This window comes from Maylandia zebra, linkage group LG2, assembly GCF_041146795.1.
Source record: "Maylandia zebra isolate NMK-2024a linkage group LG2, Mzebra_GT3a, whole genome shotgun sequence".
NCBI lineage: Eukaryota > Metazoa > Chordata > Actinopteri > Cichliformes > Cichlidae > Maylandia > Maylandia zebra.
In genome coordinates, this window is record NC_135168.1 from 17,874,860 (window position 1) to 17,896,571 (window position 21,712).

Consider the following 21,712-nt stretch of genomic DNA (forward strand, 5'->3'; position numbering starts at 1 on the left):
CCTTTTCTGATACAGAGGTCAACCAGTCAACTAGGTGCTGAGGGAATGATTTTTCTCAAGCTTTGATTTGCCTGTGAGTAAGTTGGCAAGTATGCTTTCAAAGTCCAGTAGTCTGCAGTCCCAGCAGACCACCACAAAGGAGTTAATCCCCTCTATCACAGCCAGTGCAAACACATTAGCCACACAACATCAACACAGCACTCAAGAGCCCCATTGACAAATCCTCCTCGCTTTCTCAATGAAATTCAGACTGGGAGTCACGATGTTCCTTTCCCAGCAAAACAAGGAGCTCAAATTTTGAAATGCAAGATACTGTGAAGAATAATTAAACTGCATTGTGCAAAGTTTTATCTTAAAATAACAACTGAATAAGACACATGTGATATGAGTTGGTCTTTGTTTTTGACATATGGGCTTACTTTGTGAATGAGCCTGATTTTTAGGAGCAAGACACAATGATGAAGCTTAGAAGTACAATAGGCTTTAAGCAATGAAGGGACTTTCTTTCCATTTATAATTATAAGTATTATGTTGTTACATCTGGTTTCTCATAATGGCATGATTGTACACATCATTGAATGATGAAACAAGATGTCAAGGCATCATCCAGCTGTTGGAGCATGAACTTGACTGAGATGCCTAGACAGCAGTTGGCGACTTCCTGGCAACTTCAAGTCAATATGCAAAAATAAATATTCCCTGAGCGGTTGCTTGTGGTTGCAGGCAGTTGCTGACAGTTGCTGTGAAATTGATTGCTAAAACTCTAGTCACGCAGGCCCGAGACAATTCAGTGATCCCAGGTAGCCATCAGTATATTGGGCTTCATTTTATATTGGGACCCAACTTTCAAGGACCCAACTTTGAAGGTCCTTGAAAGTTGCTGGGTGAATTTGGTATACAGTATTGCATCAAAACTTCCTTATGATTTCTTTTGTTTGGTAGCAGACCGATGCAGTTACCCAGTGTTTACACGGAAGATGCCGACTTGTCTGGAAACATTCACCAACTACCTACAAAGTGGCAGTGAAACTCAAAAATGAAAAAAACAGAAACATAGAGTGCCTTCAAAGGTAAAGCTGTGACTTTTGACACATGCATGTTTCAGCAGCAAGGAACAACTTTTACTCTGAAGGTGAACCCTGTTCATTTCCTGTTTGCTTCGCACTTCTTTAGCTGTTACTTCTACTCTTCTTCTTCTCTTACTGTGAAGTGTGCTATTTAAAATTTTGTGCATATGTTACTAAACAAATAAAAAATTAATCCCACAATTGCATTTGGAGCCCATGCTCATACTGACTACAGGCACTTTTCTTTCTTGTCTGACAGTAAACCTTTGGTAGACATTCCCTTCAAGCAGCCAATTATGGACCTGCTTTGCATGATGCTCTGCCTCTCTGTGTGGCTCTGCTGGCACCACACCTTGCACTCAGGCCACTGAAAAGTAGAACACCAACATAGCTGCTAGCAGTGTGAACACAGAAGTACTGTCAAGCTCCTGAGAGGACGTCATTCGAGATACAATGGCAAGTGGGCAGTGGCCTCTTGGTCCCCCGTGGGGGTTGCAGGCTCCCAAGTGAGAGCACTGTAGACTCCCAGCTGTTCTATGCAACATGCTGAACAGTAGGGGGTCGCCCTGTGTTTGTTTAAAACTAACAGGAATCCCATTAAAGCCCTGACTCCCTTCATTTAGGACTGCCATGGGGACACAAAGGACAGCCCTGGGAAGCGGCATGTTGCAAGGGACACCAATTATTGAGGCGAGGACACTGGCCAGCTTGTTCGTGCTCAGGGACATGTCAACTCGTTGGACGACCCCCTCCGTCAAACCCATTGACCAGAGCACACGGAGAGGCATCTTAATTGGTGTTGGGCAAACAGATTTTGTCACAAAGTTGCAAAGGAAGCTAAGTAGCTGAATGTTCACATTGTCTAACCCCTGACCTGAGCTTTAGGGGCCACTCCGAGACATCATTATGCTCCATTACTTTGAGTAATCGTCTCAGACTCGTCCTATACCGCAGCAGGGAATCCAGGACAGCAATTAAAAGCAATATTCTGACAATAAAGATGGCGTAAATAAAAAGTGAGCCCTTTTCTCTGTGTACAGTGATATGATAGTGGCGAGGGGCAAGATCTGGCAGAGAAAGTAGCTGCTAGGGTCTTTTAGCCAAAACAAGTTGAGTTTTTTGATAATGAGAAGGGGTCTTTTCAGTCTTTTTCTTTGCTCTAACCTGTCACTCAGCTTCAACTCTATCCCCTTGCTGGACCCCCAGAGCCCCTGCACTTCCTCCCCTCTCTGCCTCTTTCATTCTGTTTTAAAAGGGATTTTTTTTAGAGGGAATCACTTGACATCATTAGTTTTGGAGAGCAGCCACCATGGCAGGGTTGCTTGTCTTGGCTCATGAAAACATATGTTAGATTAGCAGCAGAGGACTTGTGTTTCGACCTCAGGTGAAAGGTCAAAGCGCAAGTCTTTTCTTTTCCTTTTCCTTTTTTTCTCCATTACCATTATCATTAATCTAAGAATAGATACTGGCCACCAATTATTCTTGATATTCCTTTTAATCTGGCTAGGAATTGGAGTTGTCTCTTCTTGTCATCTCGCTATAAGATGTACATGAAGAAAGCTTGTGCTACTAGTTTCTCAATACTAATTCTCTAAAATAAACTGTCCTTATCAGAATTTCCATAAATGCATCGGTAGAAGTTGGGGTGGACTGCTGGATAAACAGAAGTTTGGATTTTAGAATCTTTCCAATGATAAAGTTACAGTTTGTGAATTCTCACCACTAGATGTCAGTAGATTAAAGATTGCAGTCAACTGAGTTCTTTGTAGGCTGTCAGTCCGATGTTTACCTCAGCTGTCAATATCTCAGGTGTCCATGTGTATTTTCTCTAGAGGAAGCTGTAAAACTTTGTCAGTGAAGCCCAATATGAGTCAGTGAGTCTGTAAAGCTCACTTCTATCTGATGACAGCAATGCTGAGGTGAAATGTTGAGGATGTCCAGAACTTTTCTTGCGGTAAGAATTGCTGTAGTTTCCGCTGTTAGCTGCTGTTAGCCGGCATTAGTGAAACTGTCTTTGAAGCGGATCAAACATTATTGTTCTTTGACACTCAGTGAATAAATTGATATGATGTTATGTTAGAATTTGATCAAACCGTTTATCAGAAGGAAACTGTGTCATAACGTTAGCTTTTCACCTATAATCAGCTGTTGTTTAGACAGCTTGTTGCTGTATTGCATGTCTAATCTGCTGAGAATACGTAATTACAACAATATCAGAAATAAATATGCATACACATTTTTGCTTCTTTGATGAAAGGGACTTCTTCTCAGATCGATCCTATGATCCTTAATCCTTAATCCTTCGTGAGTCTGAAGGTGCAGCTACTAATTAAAATTTGCAGTAACACACGAACACCTACAAGTTCTCTTATCTTTTACCTTTGGTGTCCTACATATGGAGTCTTTAGTCGCATACAAAAACGTGACTGGGGGAATAACAATGTGACAATAACTTCATATTGGCCACTGTATTCAAGTTGCTGGGGCAACATGGCTACTTCCACAAACCAATAACCTGCTGTATTTTTATTCAATTAATTCTACCCACATTAGTTTTTGGAAGATGTAATTACACATTCATTAATCAATGTGTATTTCTGAGTATCACATTTGTTTTCTAATAAATAAACTTAAAAATAAATTAACTGTTCCTTTAAAGCTTAGCTTATGCTTGCTGTGTGCTTTAGTGCTACTTCAGGTGTTCAGGTGCTTCATGCATGGCCCAGTTTTTCGACCATGGCGTGCACTGTAGGGCTGTTGTATATAAAAAAATAAACAAGCTAGAGTGACAAGTCTGCGAGCAGGCCACCCTCTGCAGGCATCTCTTCAATCACTCAATGCGGGAGCATAAGGATTCCCAGATTACTACAACAACAGAGGGAGATTACTACAACAATTGAAAAAGATGAGACTTTCTGCTGAAAGCCTCAGAGAAACTACCCGCTTTGACTGTTATCATCACAATGAATGTCCCTTATCAGTTGTAATCACACACACAGATATGGCCAGTAGGCACCCTCGTGTATCTACAGGTAGTCCAAAAGGTGCACTATCATCCTTTTTAATCACTGATATAAGAGAAAGCAACCCAGATCGTGTCTGAGAACACCTTCATGTAAATAAGTGTGTGTAAAATTTCGAGTGGAGACCCTAGTAACACTAGACAACTAAGCATTCTGATTTGTAGTAAATATCTCGAAAAGATGTCTTTGAAGCCAAATCACTGTCTTTTCCTAACTCTACCCACAATATCAGGCAGCGACATAATACTGAAGTATCCTGAACAGAAACATATGCGAGAATTCTACGAAAAAAGCCAACTAACATCAGCCACTGAGCCTGGGAAACTGTGTTGTGTACACTGCATAGTTTAAACTGTAAGGTGGCAAGGCTATCTATTTATGGTTACACTAAAAATGTAGGTAACTGTGCCATCTTGTTTTACTGTACATAAATGGTGCATGGTGTTTTGTTCAGTGCTCTGGTGCATGAGTCAAAGACATGAAGATGTTGACGGAAAAAAAAAGCTTTTTCAATCTTGTTTTTGGAAGGAGTCACTTATCAAATAAAAGTGATATTTTTTACCTTATTTATTTAGATTGGTGCTTCATGTTGTTACAGCCCAGAACTGTTGCCAATATGACTTTCAAGTTTGTAGACTTGCTTCTAGAAAGATTTATCCTAACCAGTTAGTTTTTAGTGCCTAAACCCAAAGCAGTCAAAAAAAGATGGGTGTCTAACTCAATTCTAAGTGTTTGTGCTAATGCCTATATAACTAAATTATACCATAAAATAATCTCATCATACAGTTCTTTTTGTTTTTTGGGGGGTTTTTTCAACGATGATTTTCAGTATTTTATCTGATGTATACCTCTTGCTACTGGCTGTGGATCATATCTAGGACAGACAACCTAATAATATAATCATTTTGGTTGGAGGGCTTGTTTTCATGTACTGTGTAACAAACCGGAACCACATTCTTCTCACCCATCTCTCCCTTTGTCTGTATAGCACTGATTCAGATGCACCCACCCAAATCACTGCACTAGGTTGTTGGTGTTGACTGCTATTTTGCAAACAAACCATTCACATAAATGCCTGAGACAGCTCAGTGGTTAAAAAATAACCAAAGATCATAAGGAAAATATAGGAAAAAGATCGTGTGAGAGTAGATAAGACAAGACAACATTGTTTCATACAGGAGTAACAGTGGCACAATAGATCGACGATATAAGTAGACTTCTGAGATGTCAGGCAATCACCGCTGGTGAATTTTAAAAACCCATCAATGGTGGGTGCTCACTGCTTTGTTTTACAAAACTAATTCCAAAAGTTGGCACATATGCAGACATAAAAAACATCAAATTTAAATTAAAAAACGTATTTGATTATACCTAAAGGCACAATGCATCCATTTTTATTTGACCTGGCGTATTGGGTGACCCCTTGCCGATTGCGTCATATATTTTGAAAATCATTGTTGCATCCTGACATTTCCATTGCCGGAAACAGGCGTCACAACTTAAAAATTTGGCCTTGATAGAACCAAGCATTTTCTGCCCATTGGTGGGAAAGTGCTGATTAATTGTGTCGTAGCCCTGTGAGAAAGTACGCCCAGCGCAAAGCACTAATTACGGGCCCTGCCTGGTTGAGAGAAAAGGGGGCAAAACTCTCAACAAAGGCTCATCTCATATCTCAAGACAATGAGGAGCCAAAATAATAGGGGAAAGGAGAAGTTAATGAGCTGTGTCACCTGGCATCTGCTGATGTAGGGACAAGGACTGACTAGTATAGTCTGTCTGTGGCCATGTGAGAGGAGAAAACATATTATGTATGTTCAAATGTGTTTTCACAGTTCGTCACTTTAAGTTCATTTTTCTGCAACATTGCCCAAAAGATAGAAAAATGTAGCGCAGCGATATAATAAATTTAAACTTTCTATTACTCTATTATTATGTATGCAATGTGAAGCTTTGTCAGTGTTGCTGTTTCTCCCCCTTTAGGTGTTCAGCCACTGTGACTGTCATTGTCTAGTCAGGTCTGTTAAGGTTTGAAGAATAAAAACAAAAAAACAAAGCTGTTCCCAATCACATGCTTTCCAAATGGCATTGCATGGTGGATCAAAAGCTGAGAGTATTCTATACATCCATCCATCCTCTTCTGCCTATCCTTGTAAGGGTCACGGGGGGAGCTGGAGCTTATTCCAGCTACCACAGGGCAAGAGGCAGGGTGCGCCCTGGACAGATCGCCTGACAGAGCCGCCTGTAGCAGTAATTCCATCAGTTGCTACTGTAGTTATGAAAACATCAGAAAGAAAATCAAAGTATAGGTACATATGCATTTGATGGAATGAAATACATTCTGTTCCAGATGCAAGTATGCTGCTAGCAGTTTTAAAATGCTGTGACTGGTGACATAATGTCGTAACCCTCAATTACATGCAGTAGGATTAAAACTGCCAGGTAAGCTTTGATATTTCACACTTTAGTTTTGACACAATATTTAAAAAACACAGAATTTTCACTTAAGTTGGTTAGTGTATTTCCCACAAATGTGGATAGGGACTTTAACCACTGTGCTAACTTTAAAAATCACCTCATGTGAACTTGAAATAAAATATAATAAGGCTGACACAGTATACATACTAACCTTTATTTTTGACCCTTCTTATTCAAAACATGCTGGCCACATGTTGTTATGAGGAGAACAGAGAAGAGGTCTGGCTTTCCAGAAACTGTATGTACAGTAAGCACATTTGTAATCCTGTAAAAACACAACTCAGCCATGTATTCAAAAATACTTTGAGAATCACAGAGAGGGTTTCCCCTGTGGATTTCACAGTCACAAAGGCAGTCCAGTCAAGTGTGGTTAGCGCTTAGCATGAGTTAGATGGGCGGTAGCAACAGTCCTGTTTTGACAGTAAATGACGTGATGTCAAACTACATTTAATGACACAAGGTATATTATAGGTTGAAAAGTGTTTTATTTGGCTTCAGAGTTTTGTTTTTCACTGACCTTGAGGGACAATTTCAGTAATATTCATCGAGAAAAAACTTGTTTCATGTCTCAAATAGAAGAAAATTTCTGTTGACAGGGCTAATTGTTAAGTGTGTGGTTGCTGATCTCAAGGCCAACGGACCACTTTTGGTTGTTCCACTAAAATTTGTATAATTTATTCAGAACCACAAAGTTTTTTCTCTACGTTGACTCTGCTTTCTGGTCATACTGTATCCATTGTGCACATTTTCAGTGTGCTGAGATTTTCTAATAATAGAATATAAACTACTTGGCAAGGAGGACTGCATTTAAAGATTCCACCTCCTTTGAAAAGGGGCTGGGCTTTGCAAAAGGGAATTCTATGTTTCATTTTGAAGTTATTGGTCCAGTTCCAAGACCATCTAGCCTCCAACGATCAAAGGTTGAGTCAGAGAAAAGCCTAGCGGGAGGCTTATGCAAAAATGTCATCTCGTTATTGCGAATGGGCTGCCATGTTGGAAACCATCGGCTCTCGTTTAAATGTCAATATACCCAGATGCACTTTGGCTGTGCTTGGTCAAGTTTGAAGTATGCAGAATGGAAAAAAAAAGAAAAACTTGTTGCTTGTATGAATAGAATTTGCAGGGTTTCAAAAGTTGCATTGATTAAATTCCTCAAACATCTACCAGGCTGATTTTAACTCCCAGTCCTCTAGAGTAACAAATCTTTGCAGTAAGTGACTGGCAGGACAGAACTTTGGCGATTTAAACAGGAAGCAGTGAATTAAATGTTTTTATTTATGGCACGTGAAATTTTTCATTGTACAATGTATGTACTCTGGCTGCATGTTTCTATTCCTTTCAGTAAAGTCATCATTCCTCTACAGAAGTGACAATACACAGTTAAAGAAGATGAAGACAAGATAAAGGGCATAAAACATTCTTCAAAATCCTACAGATACCTCCTTCCATCCCCCCAAAGACAAGCACCATCTTCAGTGCTGATCCATTATGTTAATGGAACATAACAGGGTCACACTTCAAGCACTATGTTTCCACCTTTAAAAGCAGCAGGCCAGACATTCAAAATCCCATGACGGAATGGGGGAACTTCTGGATGTGTTGGAGGCAACTACCAGAGTGGAGTGAAAGGGAGGGGGGCCGATAGCGTTGCAAGGAATTTAAACAAAAGTATTTTTTTCCCCCTCAAAGCCGCCATCTTTCAGTCTGACGGTTACTGTAAACATCATTCCTGCACACAGCATTATAAGACATGCTTTCCCCACATTCTTTCAGTGCTTTTAACAGATGCAAAGTTGTCCATCTTTTACCTCTTCATGCTTACTCTTTGGAGGACGAAGCATTTAAATCAAAGTAGGCTGCACTGCAAGTACTCAAAGATTGTTTGGGGTCTCATACCTGATCAAGTTCTTTAGTCTTGTGACAAAAATATTTATAATTGTCTCACCACTCACTTTAGCTATGATTGAAAAATTCATCAAATCTTGATTTATAACCTTAATAACTTGGTGGGGAAACTTTATTCCACCATTTCCTAAATGTTAAAAAGAAAATCTGTTTTTTAAAGCACCAGGTGCTTGAACTCCAGTTGCCACACACAATGATATAAAGAAAACTTCAGAAATATTTCAGTGGCCTTTCTCAAATCACTGCACTTAAAAGCAGTCCTCACGCTTTGGGTTTGTATATAAAAATGCATAACTTGGCAGTATGCAGAGAAGGGAATGTACTCTATTCATCCAAACCCTACCTGGAGTGATTTCACTTTCAGGGAGTGTTATAGTCAGTATGCACATCTCAAAAATCTGTCTCAAATTAGGCTATAAAGACATTTATACCTGTTTTCAGAGTTCAATAAAGACATAAAATAAGTCTGTTTTAAAATATACTCCTCATTTTATTAACAGAGGCCAAATAAAACTCACATTTTATTTACAAAGAGAGGCAATAAATATCTTAATAATAGTCATAAAATTATTTTTTGCTTACATTTGTTTTTAAAAAAAAAATCATAAACGTGTCATGTTGTTAGTAGCAACTCATACAAAAGACCTGCCTGACAGCAGGTAAATACATACTACGGGTGATAAGAGGCTGGAGTTTGTTGTCAGTGAGAAAAAATAATTATAAAAGCAGACTTTTCCCTTTAGGATTCAGATTTGAAAACAAAATAAAACTACCATGCTGCTGAAAGTATTCTCTGGATCCTTGACGTATTGGTCATCTGGATTTTTGAGGAAATTGTTTAATTGTTAAATATGAGTTCATGAGGTGATGTGGAGTGTATTATGTACAGTATTCCTATCCATGGATGACTAATCTGCATAAAGCTAAGCCTTCCCAAAAGCATCTTTGAGACTGTCTTCCAGTGAGAGTGAAAGGAGCGAAGATGAGCTCACAGTCAAAAGATGATTTTGTAACAGCGAGAGAATTAAGGAGAGACAGAGAGAGAAAGAAAATGAGTCAACAGAAAGGTTCCTGAAATCAACCGAATGCAGACCGTGTAGGTGAAGATAAACAAAAGATTAAGGAGGTAGAGGAAGTCATCATCAGCCCCCAGACAGTAGCTCCGACTCAAAGAATTAAGGCAGCTTTTTGTTGTGGAACAGCTCTAACCCATGCAAAGAAGAGCTGTAAAAGATGCAATCTGAGGGGAGATGAAAGGGATTAAGATCCCTACTCAAATGCAATGAAGTTGGAAGACAGTGTGAATTTATGTATCACATCAGCTGTTGTATTTTTGTGTTGGTTTTTCAGTCTTTAAACAGAACAAAAGCCACGTTTGGCGCTTGACTAGTCAAAGCATGTTGGGTTTCAGCTGAATCTCAGGCTGTATGGAAATCTCACACAGTACTTGGAGGCTTCCGCGCATTCTAGGAGCTGAGCCACACATGGAAAGAAAGAAGACGAGAAAGAGAGAGACCTGTAAAATATTGCACTCGAAGCTACACAGTTATTCTGGCAGCACAGTGTCACCTGCAACTGCCACCTCTCTCCGTTTCATCTCCATGGTTTCTAATTCCAGTGGAAAGTATGGGATCCGCATTGTCAGGGGCAACACAAACAAAAACCGACAGGTATTCCAATAAATCTCTAGTTGGCTGATTTTTATAACATTGCATCAGCTCCTGCTTTTGTCAAAAAGAAAGCATGCCTTCAGCTTGCAGTTCATATGTAGCTGAGGGCCACGATCACAGGAATTCGCTCAGAGGTCCTTTAGTTTATCCAGTATAAATAACATGACAGAAACATTAGCTCAATGGCATCAACCCAGAAGAATCCGACAGTTAGGAAATATTCAGTCATCCTGAAATACAAAAATAAAAAATCTTTATTTTTTGTTCTTTTAGTCAGTCTTTCTTTTACAGAAAAGAAGTCTTCTTTTAAGAATCTTGAGATTTTCAGGTACAGTTTTTTTCCTCCACGAGGAAAACTAGAGCTGTCCCATTAGTCCTGTCAGTTCCTCTTTGCGTTGGATTTTAACCGCCGAGCCCTTCGTGTCCGCTTAGTTACTGTGGTGAAGCGAAACTCCTGCACTGGGTTCACCTTGCCCTTCGGCTGGCGTTTCATAAAGTGGACTTCCTGTTGTCGTTGCGTGGTCCGCGAGCCTTTCTTAGGCCGCCCTTTCCGATTGAATCCGAGGTACCATCCTTTGTACTTGGCAGAGACGAGAGCCGTGTAGTTGTTCTCCAGGAATTCCTCGATAAAGACACACTCCTGCTTCCTTCCATCAGGCTGAAAGAAAAAAGAACAAGAATGCAGAGGAAGTTATCATCTGACACTAATTATTAATATAGTAGTGTGGCCTTTGAATAGTCTACCTCATTTTCTCCTCTTTTTCAGTTTGGAGTGATTTTGTGTTGCAATCTAAGTTTTCCCGTCACATGGTTATAACGTACTCACAGATCAAAAAGGGTTTCAGTCACAGCTGAAAATACAATTGTTAATCAGCGGTGCTAGTTTCAGTCATTATGCAAATGTACTGTTTATAGGGTCGGGGAAACCTGCAGTCAACTGAGAGTGAAGAAGTCACTTGAATGAGTTTGGATGAGTTTCACCCACTGAAAAGGTTACGTTTAACAGAATCAACTTTTTGTGAGGTAAAAAAAAGTTCTCCCTGTGATGTGAGAGTTAATGTTAGGTAAGCGTAAACATATTAACTGTTACTTGACTCATTCCCATTTTTACCACTAATGCACTCTCGCTAGTTGAGAAAATTGAACTCTTTAAATAATTGTAGAAAATCTTTTTATTTGAGCTTCCTTGCTGCTTAGAAAGGTTCTATATAAATTCCAAAGATAATACGGAAAAAAAATCTAACAGTTTCTCTAAAGCTCACATTTAGTTAATCTATACAAAACAAAACAAAGTGGTGCAGTGGCAGATAAAATTAAATATCTGGCTTTACAGAATATTATGGGACGGACAACTTTTTAGAGCAGTGACGTCTTGCAGTTGGATGGATTTCTTAGCTTGTAATTCAGTTATGCTAGCTATATCCCGTTGCATCTAGCTTTTATGCAAAGTTAAGCTAGCTATCTCCCAGTTCTATAGCATAGGTATACAAGTACACTACATATGGCTATGTATAGGATGACACACAGGAAGCTCTCACACCATATAACGTTCATAAAAGATGGTCTTAAAATTAAAGTCAGCCGAAGTGCCTTCAACCTGCATAATCTCTGTAGGCCAGGAGGGGGCACTCCTCTGGTTGCACCTCTCTGATTCTCATAGAAGTCTACAGGAAATGGCTCTTGGCTCAACTCATTAACACTTTCTTGATAGGTTTAGCGTTAAAAATAGTAAAATATTGACAGACACAAAATCAATACATCACTGGGTTTCAGACAAATCAGAGGCCAGGAAAATGAACACTAACATGGCAAATTCTGGCATTTGGGTTAAAGACAGTTTAGAAATCTTGATGGGAACATAATTTAGTTCTAGCAGACGACCGCAGCGAGGGAAAACTTGAGTGAAATAATCCAGTCGCACCAATGCTAAGAACATGATTTATTAGAGAAACAGCACATGCGCTCTAAAAAATGTTACAGTTTCAAATGTTAGCTTTTTTCACACTGAAATGGTCATCTGCCGAGCCACATGCAGTCATCCTGCACTTGTGGCCACCTGGTGCGACTAAGTGATATAATTGCAATGGTATTCCTCCTAAGTGACTATTAGTCTCTCAATGCATTTTGGTGATTGCAGACTGTAATTGACTGATCGAGTGTCAAAGGAGTAGGCCGATTACGTAATGGAAGAATGGCTGTGAGTTATCAAAGAGGTTTTGTTAGGGTGTAGAAAAACAGCAGGAGAAAGCAGATCCTAGGCTGCGTTTGATTCAGCATGGATTAAGTGCACGCTTTAAAATATCAGTATTCATTGAATATTACCATAGTGAAAATCAAAATGTACTCACCATTCCAACTATTTTGCCCTTCTCATTCATGCAAATGTAATGTTCGCTCTCTTTTCCTTTTATTCGGACGTGGCTCCCAAAGGTTTCTGTCTCAACAATAAGGAGAGCTGCAAATGAAAAGAAAAGAAAAACACATCCAATTAATGCCATGTATATGTCTTGTAGCACACATACCTTAAGGAGTCAAACACATTTAGTTGATTCTGTAAGAATACAAGTTTTAATCATGGTTAACTTCTTTTGTTATTTTTTAGTTAAAGAAACACAAACAAAAGGACACAGTATTGTGATCATTAGCTAAATGATGATTTTCTTGACTAAATGCAGTTAAAATATTTCAATTCAAGTAGAACATTATTTAAAAATTCCTTGTATGATACACATCAGAAAAACAATGCCACTGTCACTTCAGTAGTCCACTTTAAAAACCTATCTCGGTAGCCTTTTTAGTTTTCCGTGCCCACTCCGCCACCCCAGTGTTAACCCCTGCGAGGTCACCTTTGTCTCTGCTCACCCTCTGACCAGTAAAGAGATCTGCCAAACATTTGTGGAGCGGTTATGTGCCCCTCCAGATTAGGTTTCAAGTTCCCTTTAGTCTGTGCTCACTCAATCAAAAAGTTAAGATGATCCATTTGTTTAACACACAGAGCCATTCAGTAGCACTCAAGGGAGGAGAGAAAGAATAGTCGAAGGGGACGGGATAGGCTCGGGGGCAGAAATAACTCTCCACCCCCCCTAAATCCAACCTTGGGAGAAAAGTGGTAGGTAATCTGTCTTAAAGGTGAGGGAAGAAATAGTTATTCATTCTTCATTTGCAAAAGATTTGTTTGTACGTCTTACTTGGGATCTAAAGAATAGCACATCGGACTTGGTTTTATCGTCGAATAGATATGCAGGGACATCCTTAAAAAAGAAAAGACAGCCCAACAACATTGGTTTTCACACAAATAAAATAATATTCTGAAAGAAACTACTGCCATGAATGCAAATTTAGGAAATCTTTAACCACACCTTGGCCTTTTCATTGTGAGCTACTTTTACAAAAAGACCCAAAAATTCAACCTCAGTTATGCTGGAGACTGAGAACATCAGATAAAACAATATTTCCCTCCTTACTGTAAGTTGTTCTTTGTCTGTGACCGAGTTCCAACCCCTATCTTGAGTTTTTCTGGGAAAACACTAATGGTTTGATCTTTATAAAAGAAGAGTTTGGCAGCTTAAGGCATCAATAAACGTAATTAGATCCTTGAGTCATAGTTACAGTGAAATGCAAACACTTGGAGGAATCTCACTGTTGTCAATACCTCTAACAAGTGGCACTGAGTTGACAAAGGAGGGAATGTGGTGCTTTTATTTACACTGTAAGCACTTGAATACCCCTAATCTCCATAATCCACAACCTTAAAAATTGCTGAATGTATGAACCGGGTGCTTCAATAATCTCACAGCAGCCTTGTGAGTGTAGGACTCCTCAATGCTTCCCAGTTTTTTATGGATAAACAAAAAAAGGTCTAAAACATGAAAAGGGTGTATTTTATTTAACGGAGCAGAAGTCAGAAGATCAAAAGAAAATGAAAAAATATGACAAAAGTTACAGACAAACTTGCCAAACGTCTACTTTCTAAAGTTAAAGAGACACACAGGCAGAACTGTGAGCCATGAACCCCTTCGCTTCTGAGGTATGCTGCACTTTTTCTGCCTTGCTTCCATATGAATAATACAGGTTGCTGCCATATTTTGACCTCAGCAAAAGGCCACCTGTTCAAAAAGCTGAAAAAGTCAGCATTAATCAAAGATTGCAGCTTTTATCAATTTAAAAGCCTTTGCAATGACCCGCCATCACTCTTGGCAGACATCACTTACAATGGACTGTTCTGGAAAATGACTGGTCTGGTCTCCTAAAAGTAATGAATACGCTACATTAATACCTAAGAAGATTTATAATACCAGTGATGTTAACTGGAGAGATACCTACTTAGGAGTATATTAGCAATATATTATATTTCTTCAGCAGCGTATTTTGGTCCCTGTATGTGAAGCTGCAGACACTATGCATGAATTAGAGTAAGGAGAGTTATCTCACTGAGCATTATTGCTGCAAAGGAGTTCACAGGTGCCAGGTACTGCAGCTGGATGGGGAGGAGGAGGTGGGGGGGATGGGAGGAGGGGTGGAGGGTGGAATTGGCAAAGCCTCATGGGAAAAATTGGATCTGCTTCCACTCAAGCTCTAACAAGCAGTGAGGAAACTTCGCCTCGGCGCATCTGTGACTGAACACACTCACTCAAAGGCATTCAAGACCAGCAATTTTAGAGCCGTGAGTCAGCTGTTATGAGCAAAATATCTGCAGGGAAGCACAACATAAGCCCCACTGCTTTGCGTTTGGACTACTACTTCAAAAGGGTGCTATACTGACCATCGATTTAGTCATTCGCCATACTCGTTTTAAACCAAAATAGCAAAGTGCACGTGAAAAAAAAAGAAAAAAGAAAGAAAGAAAAGACAGAGAACACTTTAAAAAGATGATAAAAGCCTAAGATTTATCTGAAATACTACTAATTACATAACAACAATGATAATTACTGGGTCAATCTGCCAAACGTATTTTGACATCTTCAGACTTAATGCTTAACATTTTCAGGTGAGCACTTTTACACTGCTTGGCTGAACAAAACTCTCCTGGCTTTCCGAAACCGTGTATATAAATTTGATTTCTTGTAATGCAAATGTGAGATTTCCCCAGTTTGCATGATGGAAGTTCACAGTAACCAAGTTGAGACTGAATCCTTAGAGGGCAAAAAACTATATTTTACAACTCAGAAACCAAAAGAAAACAATATTTTTACCATCAGATACCAACAAGTCTTGGTCTGTATTAGACCCCCCCAAAAAGCATAACACTGCTGACATATGACTCCAACAGGATAAAAACAGACTTGCCCCAGATACCCAAATCCTGCAGTAAACATCAACAGCAAAGTCAGCAATTTCAGTATGTATTCATCCACCCCAACCTGTAGTTGGTGGCTTTGAAAAGTCACCATCCTCTCTTGAGCCAGCCAAACACAGAGCACGGAAAACCACCGACAAACAATGAGTAGTAAACAGCCAAAGTGGCTGGTGGAGATAGAAAAGCTCTGGCTGGCAGGTAATTTCTCATCCTATTATAACAGCCTAGCTAAATGTCAAGTGAGATGCACAGGAGTTCTCCCATACCATACTTGCCCCCATCATCTCCATTGGCGTTGACTTTCTTTCCCAAGATCTGGACGTGTTTGCCAGTGGTTCTGCTGTAGAGTTGATAGATCCGGACTTGCTTCCGGCTCAGGTCATCTGGGTTTCTGGTGTGGTTTTCGATGTAAAACCTGAAATCAGCAGAGCGCTGCTGCGATTCCTGCACAGATGTGAGACAGGAGGAAACAGAGAGAGGGACAGTAGATGAAGAAACAGAGAGGAGGAGAGACAGATGGTGAGAGATCATCGTAGCACAGGTATTGATAGTAATGTGCACTGCTCATTTTATGGGCCTGGTGTAAAAAGAAAAAAAAAATTGCCCCAGGGTTTTAAAAACTCATATAACAACCTGGAAATTGTGCTGTGGCTTTTTAGTGTTTTGCTCCTTGCTTTTAACTGACACATTTTATATGCAATGCATTTACAAGCTGCTAACTATGTTACGAGACATGTTAATGAAGTCACGGTTTGAGTAAAAATTGCACAGAGCAAGAGCAAACCATACAGTGAAAACTGAGTGTTGGTTTATATTGACAGAGTATATATTCTGTGCCCTGGGCAATACTGAGAAACCTGTATTCCATTTCCACAAGCAAGCAAGCCACTAGCAATTATACACCTGAAGCATCCAGACCTGTTGCACTATCATCAAACAAATATCTGCCTGCAGGCAAAGTAAAGTCCATAAATTAGGAAATGCAGCAGGCGGAGGACAAGATGGAAAGAGGCACCTCAAACCATAAAAGTTCTCTTGTGGGAGGAATTTTTGTAAAAATCGCATTGAAACCTGCTTCTCAAAACTCACTGGTCAGCTGTTTAGGAATAAATTTAGACTTGACATGAAAATAGAGGAAATTGCAGAATTCAGTGGCAGCTCAGTAAAACGACTGTGACTCAACACGTGGAAGAGGAAACGTATACTTTCAGAAGCCCTGGAATCTAAGTTCACGCCAAAATCCCATTTCCCCAGCTGTATGGTGTCGTAATTGCACAGTAATGGCTTTTTATGTGGCTGTTCTCAGGTGGCTAATTATATACACATTACATACCCCAAGTCCTTGTTATTCTAGTGAAATGACTGACATGTAGCAAACTTGATTGGAAATTATGGCCTCTACCGAACAAATCCTTAAAATCAGAGAGGAAAAAGTAAACAATTTCGCAAAACTGGGTGCAATTCTGAAGAGGCTTCCGACAACGCTCTGCTGAAACATGTCGTATGAGTCGTGCACCACGGATGTTGTCCACGAACATGGGTTCTACTGAAGAAGCCCGGCTTTACAGTTTAACCTCAATAAACCAAACTAAAAGACACGTTTGAGCACCAACTCATCTGTAAACATTTTAAATTGCCAAAAAGGTCATGAGGTGCAGATTAAGTAGCACTTCTTGGTCATGTTTCAAAGAGCCTTTGAAATATGAAAGATATGCTTGCTTGTTATGGCATATTTGGTCTACAACGGTGACATATCCTCTGTGTCTGTTGACATTTAGGAAACACGAATGATATTATTTTTGGCATCAGACAGTGTGGAAAATAAGACGGTGAAGATAATCAAATCAAATGTACTCGCTTACTCAAATTTGGCATGTGATGGCTTTTTTGTCTCTAGTCACAGATTGACTATCCCCCTATAAGAATATTCTATAGTATCTTTTCCCCAATTACTTCAAAGAAGTACACAACCTTCATGATACAATACAGAACAATGATGTTACACACTGCCCTAGAATATATTTCGATTTTTCTGCACATAACACAATATGAAATCAAAATAAATCACAAGAAGAACCCTCTGGAAAACTCTGAAAACTAAACATTCCCTGGTCTTCAATACTCACAATCCTAAACCCAACCTGGACCACCAGAGGCTTGTACTGCAAAGCAGATTTGGGGTTTGTTGGGGTCAATTCAGGTTTAACCTTGATTCTTCAGAGCTGCAGTGGTTGTTATCTTCGTACTAGGATACCACACCATGCTAACACATCTCGAACTCTTAACCTCCATCACAGCTTATGTTTTACTTAACATACTAATCCAAACAAAAAGACTTGTTTCTGGCTAATCAGTTCTTGTGAAAAATACTGTCAGTGTCAGACTTTGTCGAAGGTCCCATGGAGATGGGTGGATTTAGAGAGGGTCTCTTAGGAGGGTAAGAGTATTCCAGAAAAACCCTTTGCCGTTCCTTGACAAGAGATATAGATTATCAGAGATGAAACTGCTTATCTTTGTAAGCTGATTAAGGCACTGATTGAAGCCTTTGTTGATCTTACAAAGATGTAAGAGAGGAGTCTGCTTACTGGCTGGAAATATCCTTTTATATTTGCACATTAAAACTGACCAAACAAATGGAAATTCTAGAGAAAGAGTTGTCATTTTACATTTGTGAGTCGTGAAAGTTTCAGTGTCTGTTGTTCTACACAGTATGTGTCTTAAAAAAATGATAAATATCAACAGTTGAGTGGGTATTTCAGATACAGCAGTTAAAGAAACTGACGGGGGAGAAAAGTGTCACCATTTCAGGTGAAGAAGTTAGTTAAATAGAGTCTTAGGGGCTGGATTACCAGTGACTAATGCATAACAGTGTAAAAGTAAGCATGTGTCCAATGGTTCCAGCAAACTTGCTTATCGTAGAATAAGTACAACAGTGTTTAAAAGCTGAACATTAACATCATCTGTTGTCAATGTTCTTTCTTAATATGAAACTCAAAGCTGAAGAACAAGAAAAAAAAATGAACGCACAACAAAACATAGCCTAACTGGGCTGCTGAGGGATTTATCCCAAATCTCCCCATCTCTAAACAAACATAAAGGTGTGTTTGGTAGACAGTTGCATTTCATGTCAAGGGAAAGGCAAGCCTAAGCACATGGCTGAGGTGAACGCTAGCGACAACAGCTTTTTTTTTTTTTTTTTTTAAATCACTCTGTCTCCTTTCTTCAAAGACAACACGAAAACGGATATGGTTGAAACTTCAAAAGTCTGGCACTCAGTTCCACTGAGGAAGTGAAGTTGTCGCAGTCATCTAAGATACACCTTGCTATCTGCTCCCCCCCCCACACACACACACACACACACACATTCATACATACATACATACAGATGGGGTCACACACACTCACATACAGAAAAACATTCCGACAGACATTGGCAGTGTATTCAAAGTTAACTTCCAAGTGCGGTTGCTTCTTTTGTTTTACCTCATAAAGTCACAACCACAGCATGACATGCAAGAGCCATTAAGCCATACCGAGGAGCACTGAGAAGGAGTGGAGGATAAAGGCATGTCCCTGCATTTTTCTAAGATAAATGATTAGGCTGAAACCACTGAAGCCATGAACATCCTCTGTTTACCTGTAGCTATCATCTGACGAACTTTAAATCACAACAAGCATGAAGTTCACATTAAAAAAATAATAACCAAAAATGTTGGGTCAAGTGAAGAGGGGTCAACTTTTTTCATCAACTGTGTTTGTGCCATTTCTGTTGAAATAATCTGATTACACAGTTTTAAGATTGCAATTTCTAATTTCAGGTTGGTTTACATTTTGTCCCTAGGAAATTTACCTATTACTCTAAAAGCTGATGGTTTTCAGGTTGGGACAATGTGATCCTAGCAGCAGTAACTGTAACCAATAAAATATATTGTTTATAGTTTACAAACAAACACTCCTTTTATTCCTTATTCTTGGTATAGTTTTTATTTTTCAATTAAAAGAAAGAAAGAAATGTAGTAACTTTTAAAAGATGTAATTACATAAACACTAAAACGTTGCCAACTTTTTAAGAGCTGTTTGTTAAAAAACGGATGAGATACCGGTACCTTTTAAGGCAGGGTATCCTGTTTTTATTAAATGTCGTAGATCACAATAACACCGAGAAATTAATATGAAACAACTGTGTGTGCAATATTATGGTCGGACACGTCATACCAACAAACCCATCAGATAGTTTTATGAGAGAAGGAGTGTGCTGACTGCATCCTATGTGAATCACGGCGCGCAATCAATTAGCTGAGTGGGTGCCTGCAAATCATTACTGTTCAAAGTGAGACGCGCAACTAATAAAAGCTGAGCGCCAAAAGAGCCATCTGTTCAAAGAACAACTGTTAACCCCAGGGATCGCAATATTTTTTTACACAATTCTGCTGTAAAATATCGAAACTGCTACTTGAATGTCAAATTGCAAACATCGGGTTTTAATTAAGGTGTAGCCCGGATAATTGTACTGATTTGAATGAATAATGAACATTTTGAATATACATTAATTATGCATTACTGTAATACTCGTGACAAGTATTTAAATCACATAAATGATATTTCACGGGTTTTTTGTGGTTTACTGTGCGACTAAGTTTTTGTTTATTTTTTTGGTGTTGTTGTTGTTGTTGTTTTTTTTTTACTGTGGCACGCAGTAGACCCAAAATTTGTCACTTTTTTCCTCATCATTCTAACCAATTAGTATTGAAATGAACAGAATTAAAGCACATGAATTTCCTGTCCTGCGTGGCAAAGACCGTCGTGAAATTAAACTATAACCGTGATTTAATCAACAGTTACATCAAAAAGCTGCACAGGGACATACAAACACATACACACAAAAAGTAATAAAACATACCTGCAGTTGGAAATAGAACACCAGAAAATGTAAACACCTAAGTGGAGAGGAGAGAGAAGGGAAGACGGGAGTTAATCACACAGGCAATTACGTGAAAAATAAACGCTGCCTACCTGGATGACAGCAATCCAAAAATATGAAGCGTTTGGCGACTTCTATTGGTAAGAATGCATGAGTTTGTGTGCAAAAGCAAACGGAGAGGTGGAAGACTTACAGGTATATGAACCTCGAAGGCAGGAGAGACATCTTGACTTGCAGAAATACAGCTGAAATACACCTGCTTCCACTGATTTAGCCCCAGGAAAGGTTGGCGAAATCGCCCCCCTCTCTCGCTCCGTTTCGCTCCCCTGTGCGTATTTTACGCACACAGCTCCGGGGGTAAGTAGGAGACTGGATCCCAGTGTAAGGGCAGATGACGGGACACCAGCGGCAGAGTTACGGAGTGCAACATTGGGTGCTTCCTTGTTGGATGAAATTATCCAGAAGATTATTTCTTCTCTGCTCAGTCTCCTTCACTTCCCGAAAAAAAAAAACCCGTCTCCGCAAGTCTGTGTCAAGAATGGAAGTCAGTATTCGACCTCTCCAAAACCTCTCTAAAAAGTATCCTTCAGTTTTGCGCACCAACAGCTAAGTTACCCCACAAACCGAAGGTTGTTGCTCCAGAGATCACATGCTTCTCATCTCCGTCCGTACCTGTGCTGGATTTCTACACCTTGCATGGATCATTTTACGCTACCAAGTGCAAGAGTAAAAAAAGAAAGTGGCGATAAATAAAAGAGCAGTCCACCAAAACGAAGTTGTTTAATATGGGAGGACAAACTTTCCCGAGCTCAATTTATATTTAAAAAAAAAAAAAGAAGTGCTGAGCAATCGCAGCGGTAGCAACAGGAGCGGATCCCTGGAGAGGTTCGGGAGCTGAGGATGGCGCAGCAGTGCCTGTCAGTGGTGTTTGTGCGTCTGCGGCTTGAGATTTGGGCACAGAGAGGCTTTTTTGTTGTTGGTGGGTGGAAACATGTCAGCGGTTAGCACCTGATAGGGTAATCTTGGAGAGACCATCATCTTGGAGAGGGTTTTTTCTGCTTGGTGGGCGAAGCGTTGCGCAAAGAACTTGAACACAGAGATTAGGTGCTTTTTTTTTTTTAAATTTAGTTTAGATTTGGACTTTTTTTTTTATTAATTAATTTTGTTTTTTAGAACTTTTAGGACTGAATGTGTATTCTCACATAAACAAAGATAACCCAATCCGACAATCTAATATGCACTCTATGTATTTAATTGAAAAAAAAAACAAGTCGATTCAGTGGTTTTGTATTTATTATTATTATTATTATTATTATTGTTGTTAGCTGAAATTAGGCGTTCTAAGTGTTACAGAA

The 21,712-nt window shown here is 39.4% G+C and overlaps 1 protein-coding gene across 2 annotated transcripts; it reads right to left on the reverse strand.

The window, feature by feature from the left end:
* Nucleotides 1-7,817: 7,817 nt before the first annotated feature.
* On the reverse strand, nt 7,818-21,308 carry fgf24 (fibroblast growth factor 24). Of its 2 annotated transcripts, none has more exons than XM_004553694.3 (5): nt 20,551-21,308; nt 20,337-20,373; nt 15,712-15,880; nt 12,489-12,595; nt 7,818-10,798 (listed from the first exon to the last, which is right to left on the reverse strand). In XM_004553694.3, exons 1-5 carry the CDS (start codon nt 20,580-20,582, stop codon nt 10,520-10,522), a joined length of 624 nt encoding a protein of 207 aa, XP_004553751.1. In that variant the 5' UTR covers nt 20,583-21,308; the 3' UTR covers nt 7,818-10,519. The 2 variants fall into 2 exon arrangements, with proteins under 2 accessions (XP_004553751.1, XP_004553750.1); XM_004553693.3 differs by having other exon boundaries at nt 15,703-15,880; nt 20,551-21,306.
* Between the last annotated feature and the right edge of the window lie 404 nt (nt 21,309-21,712).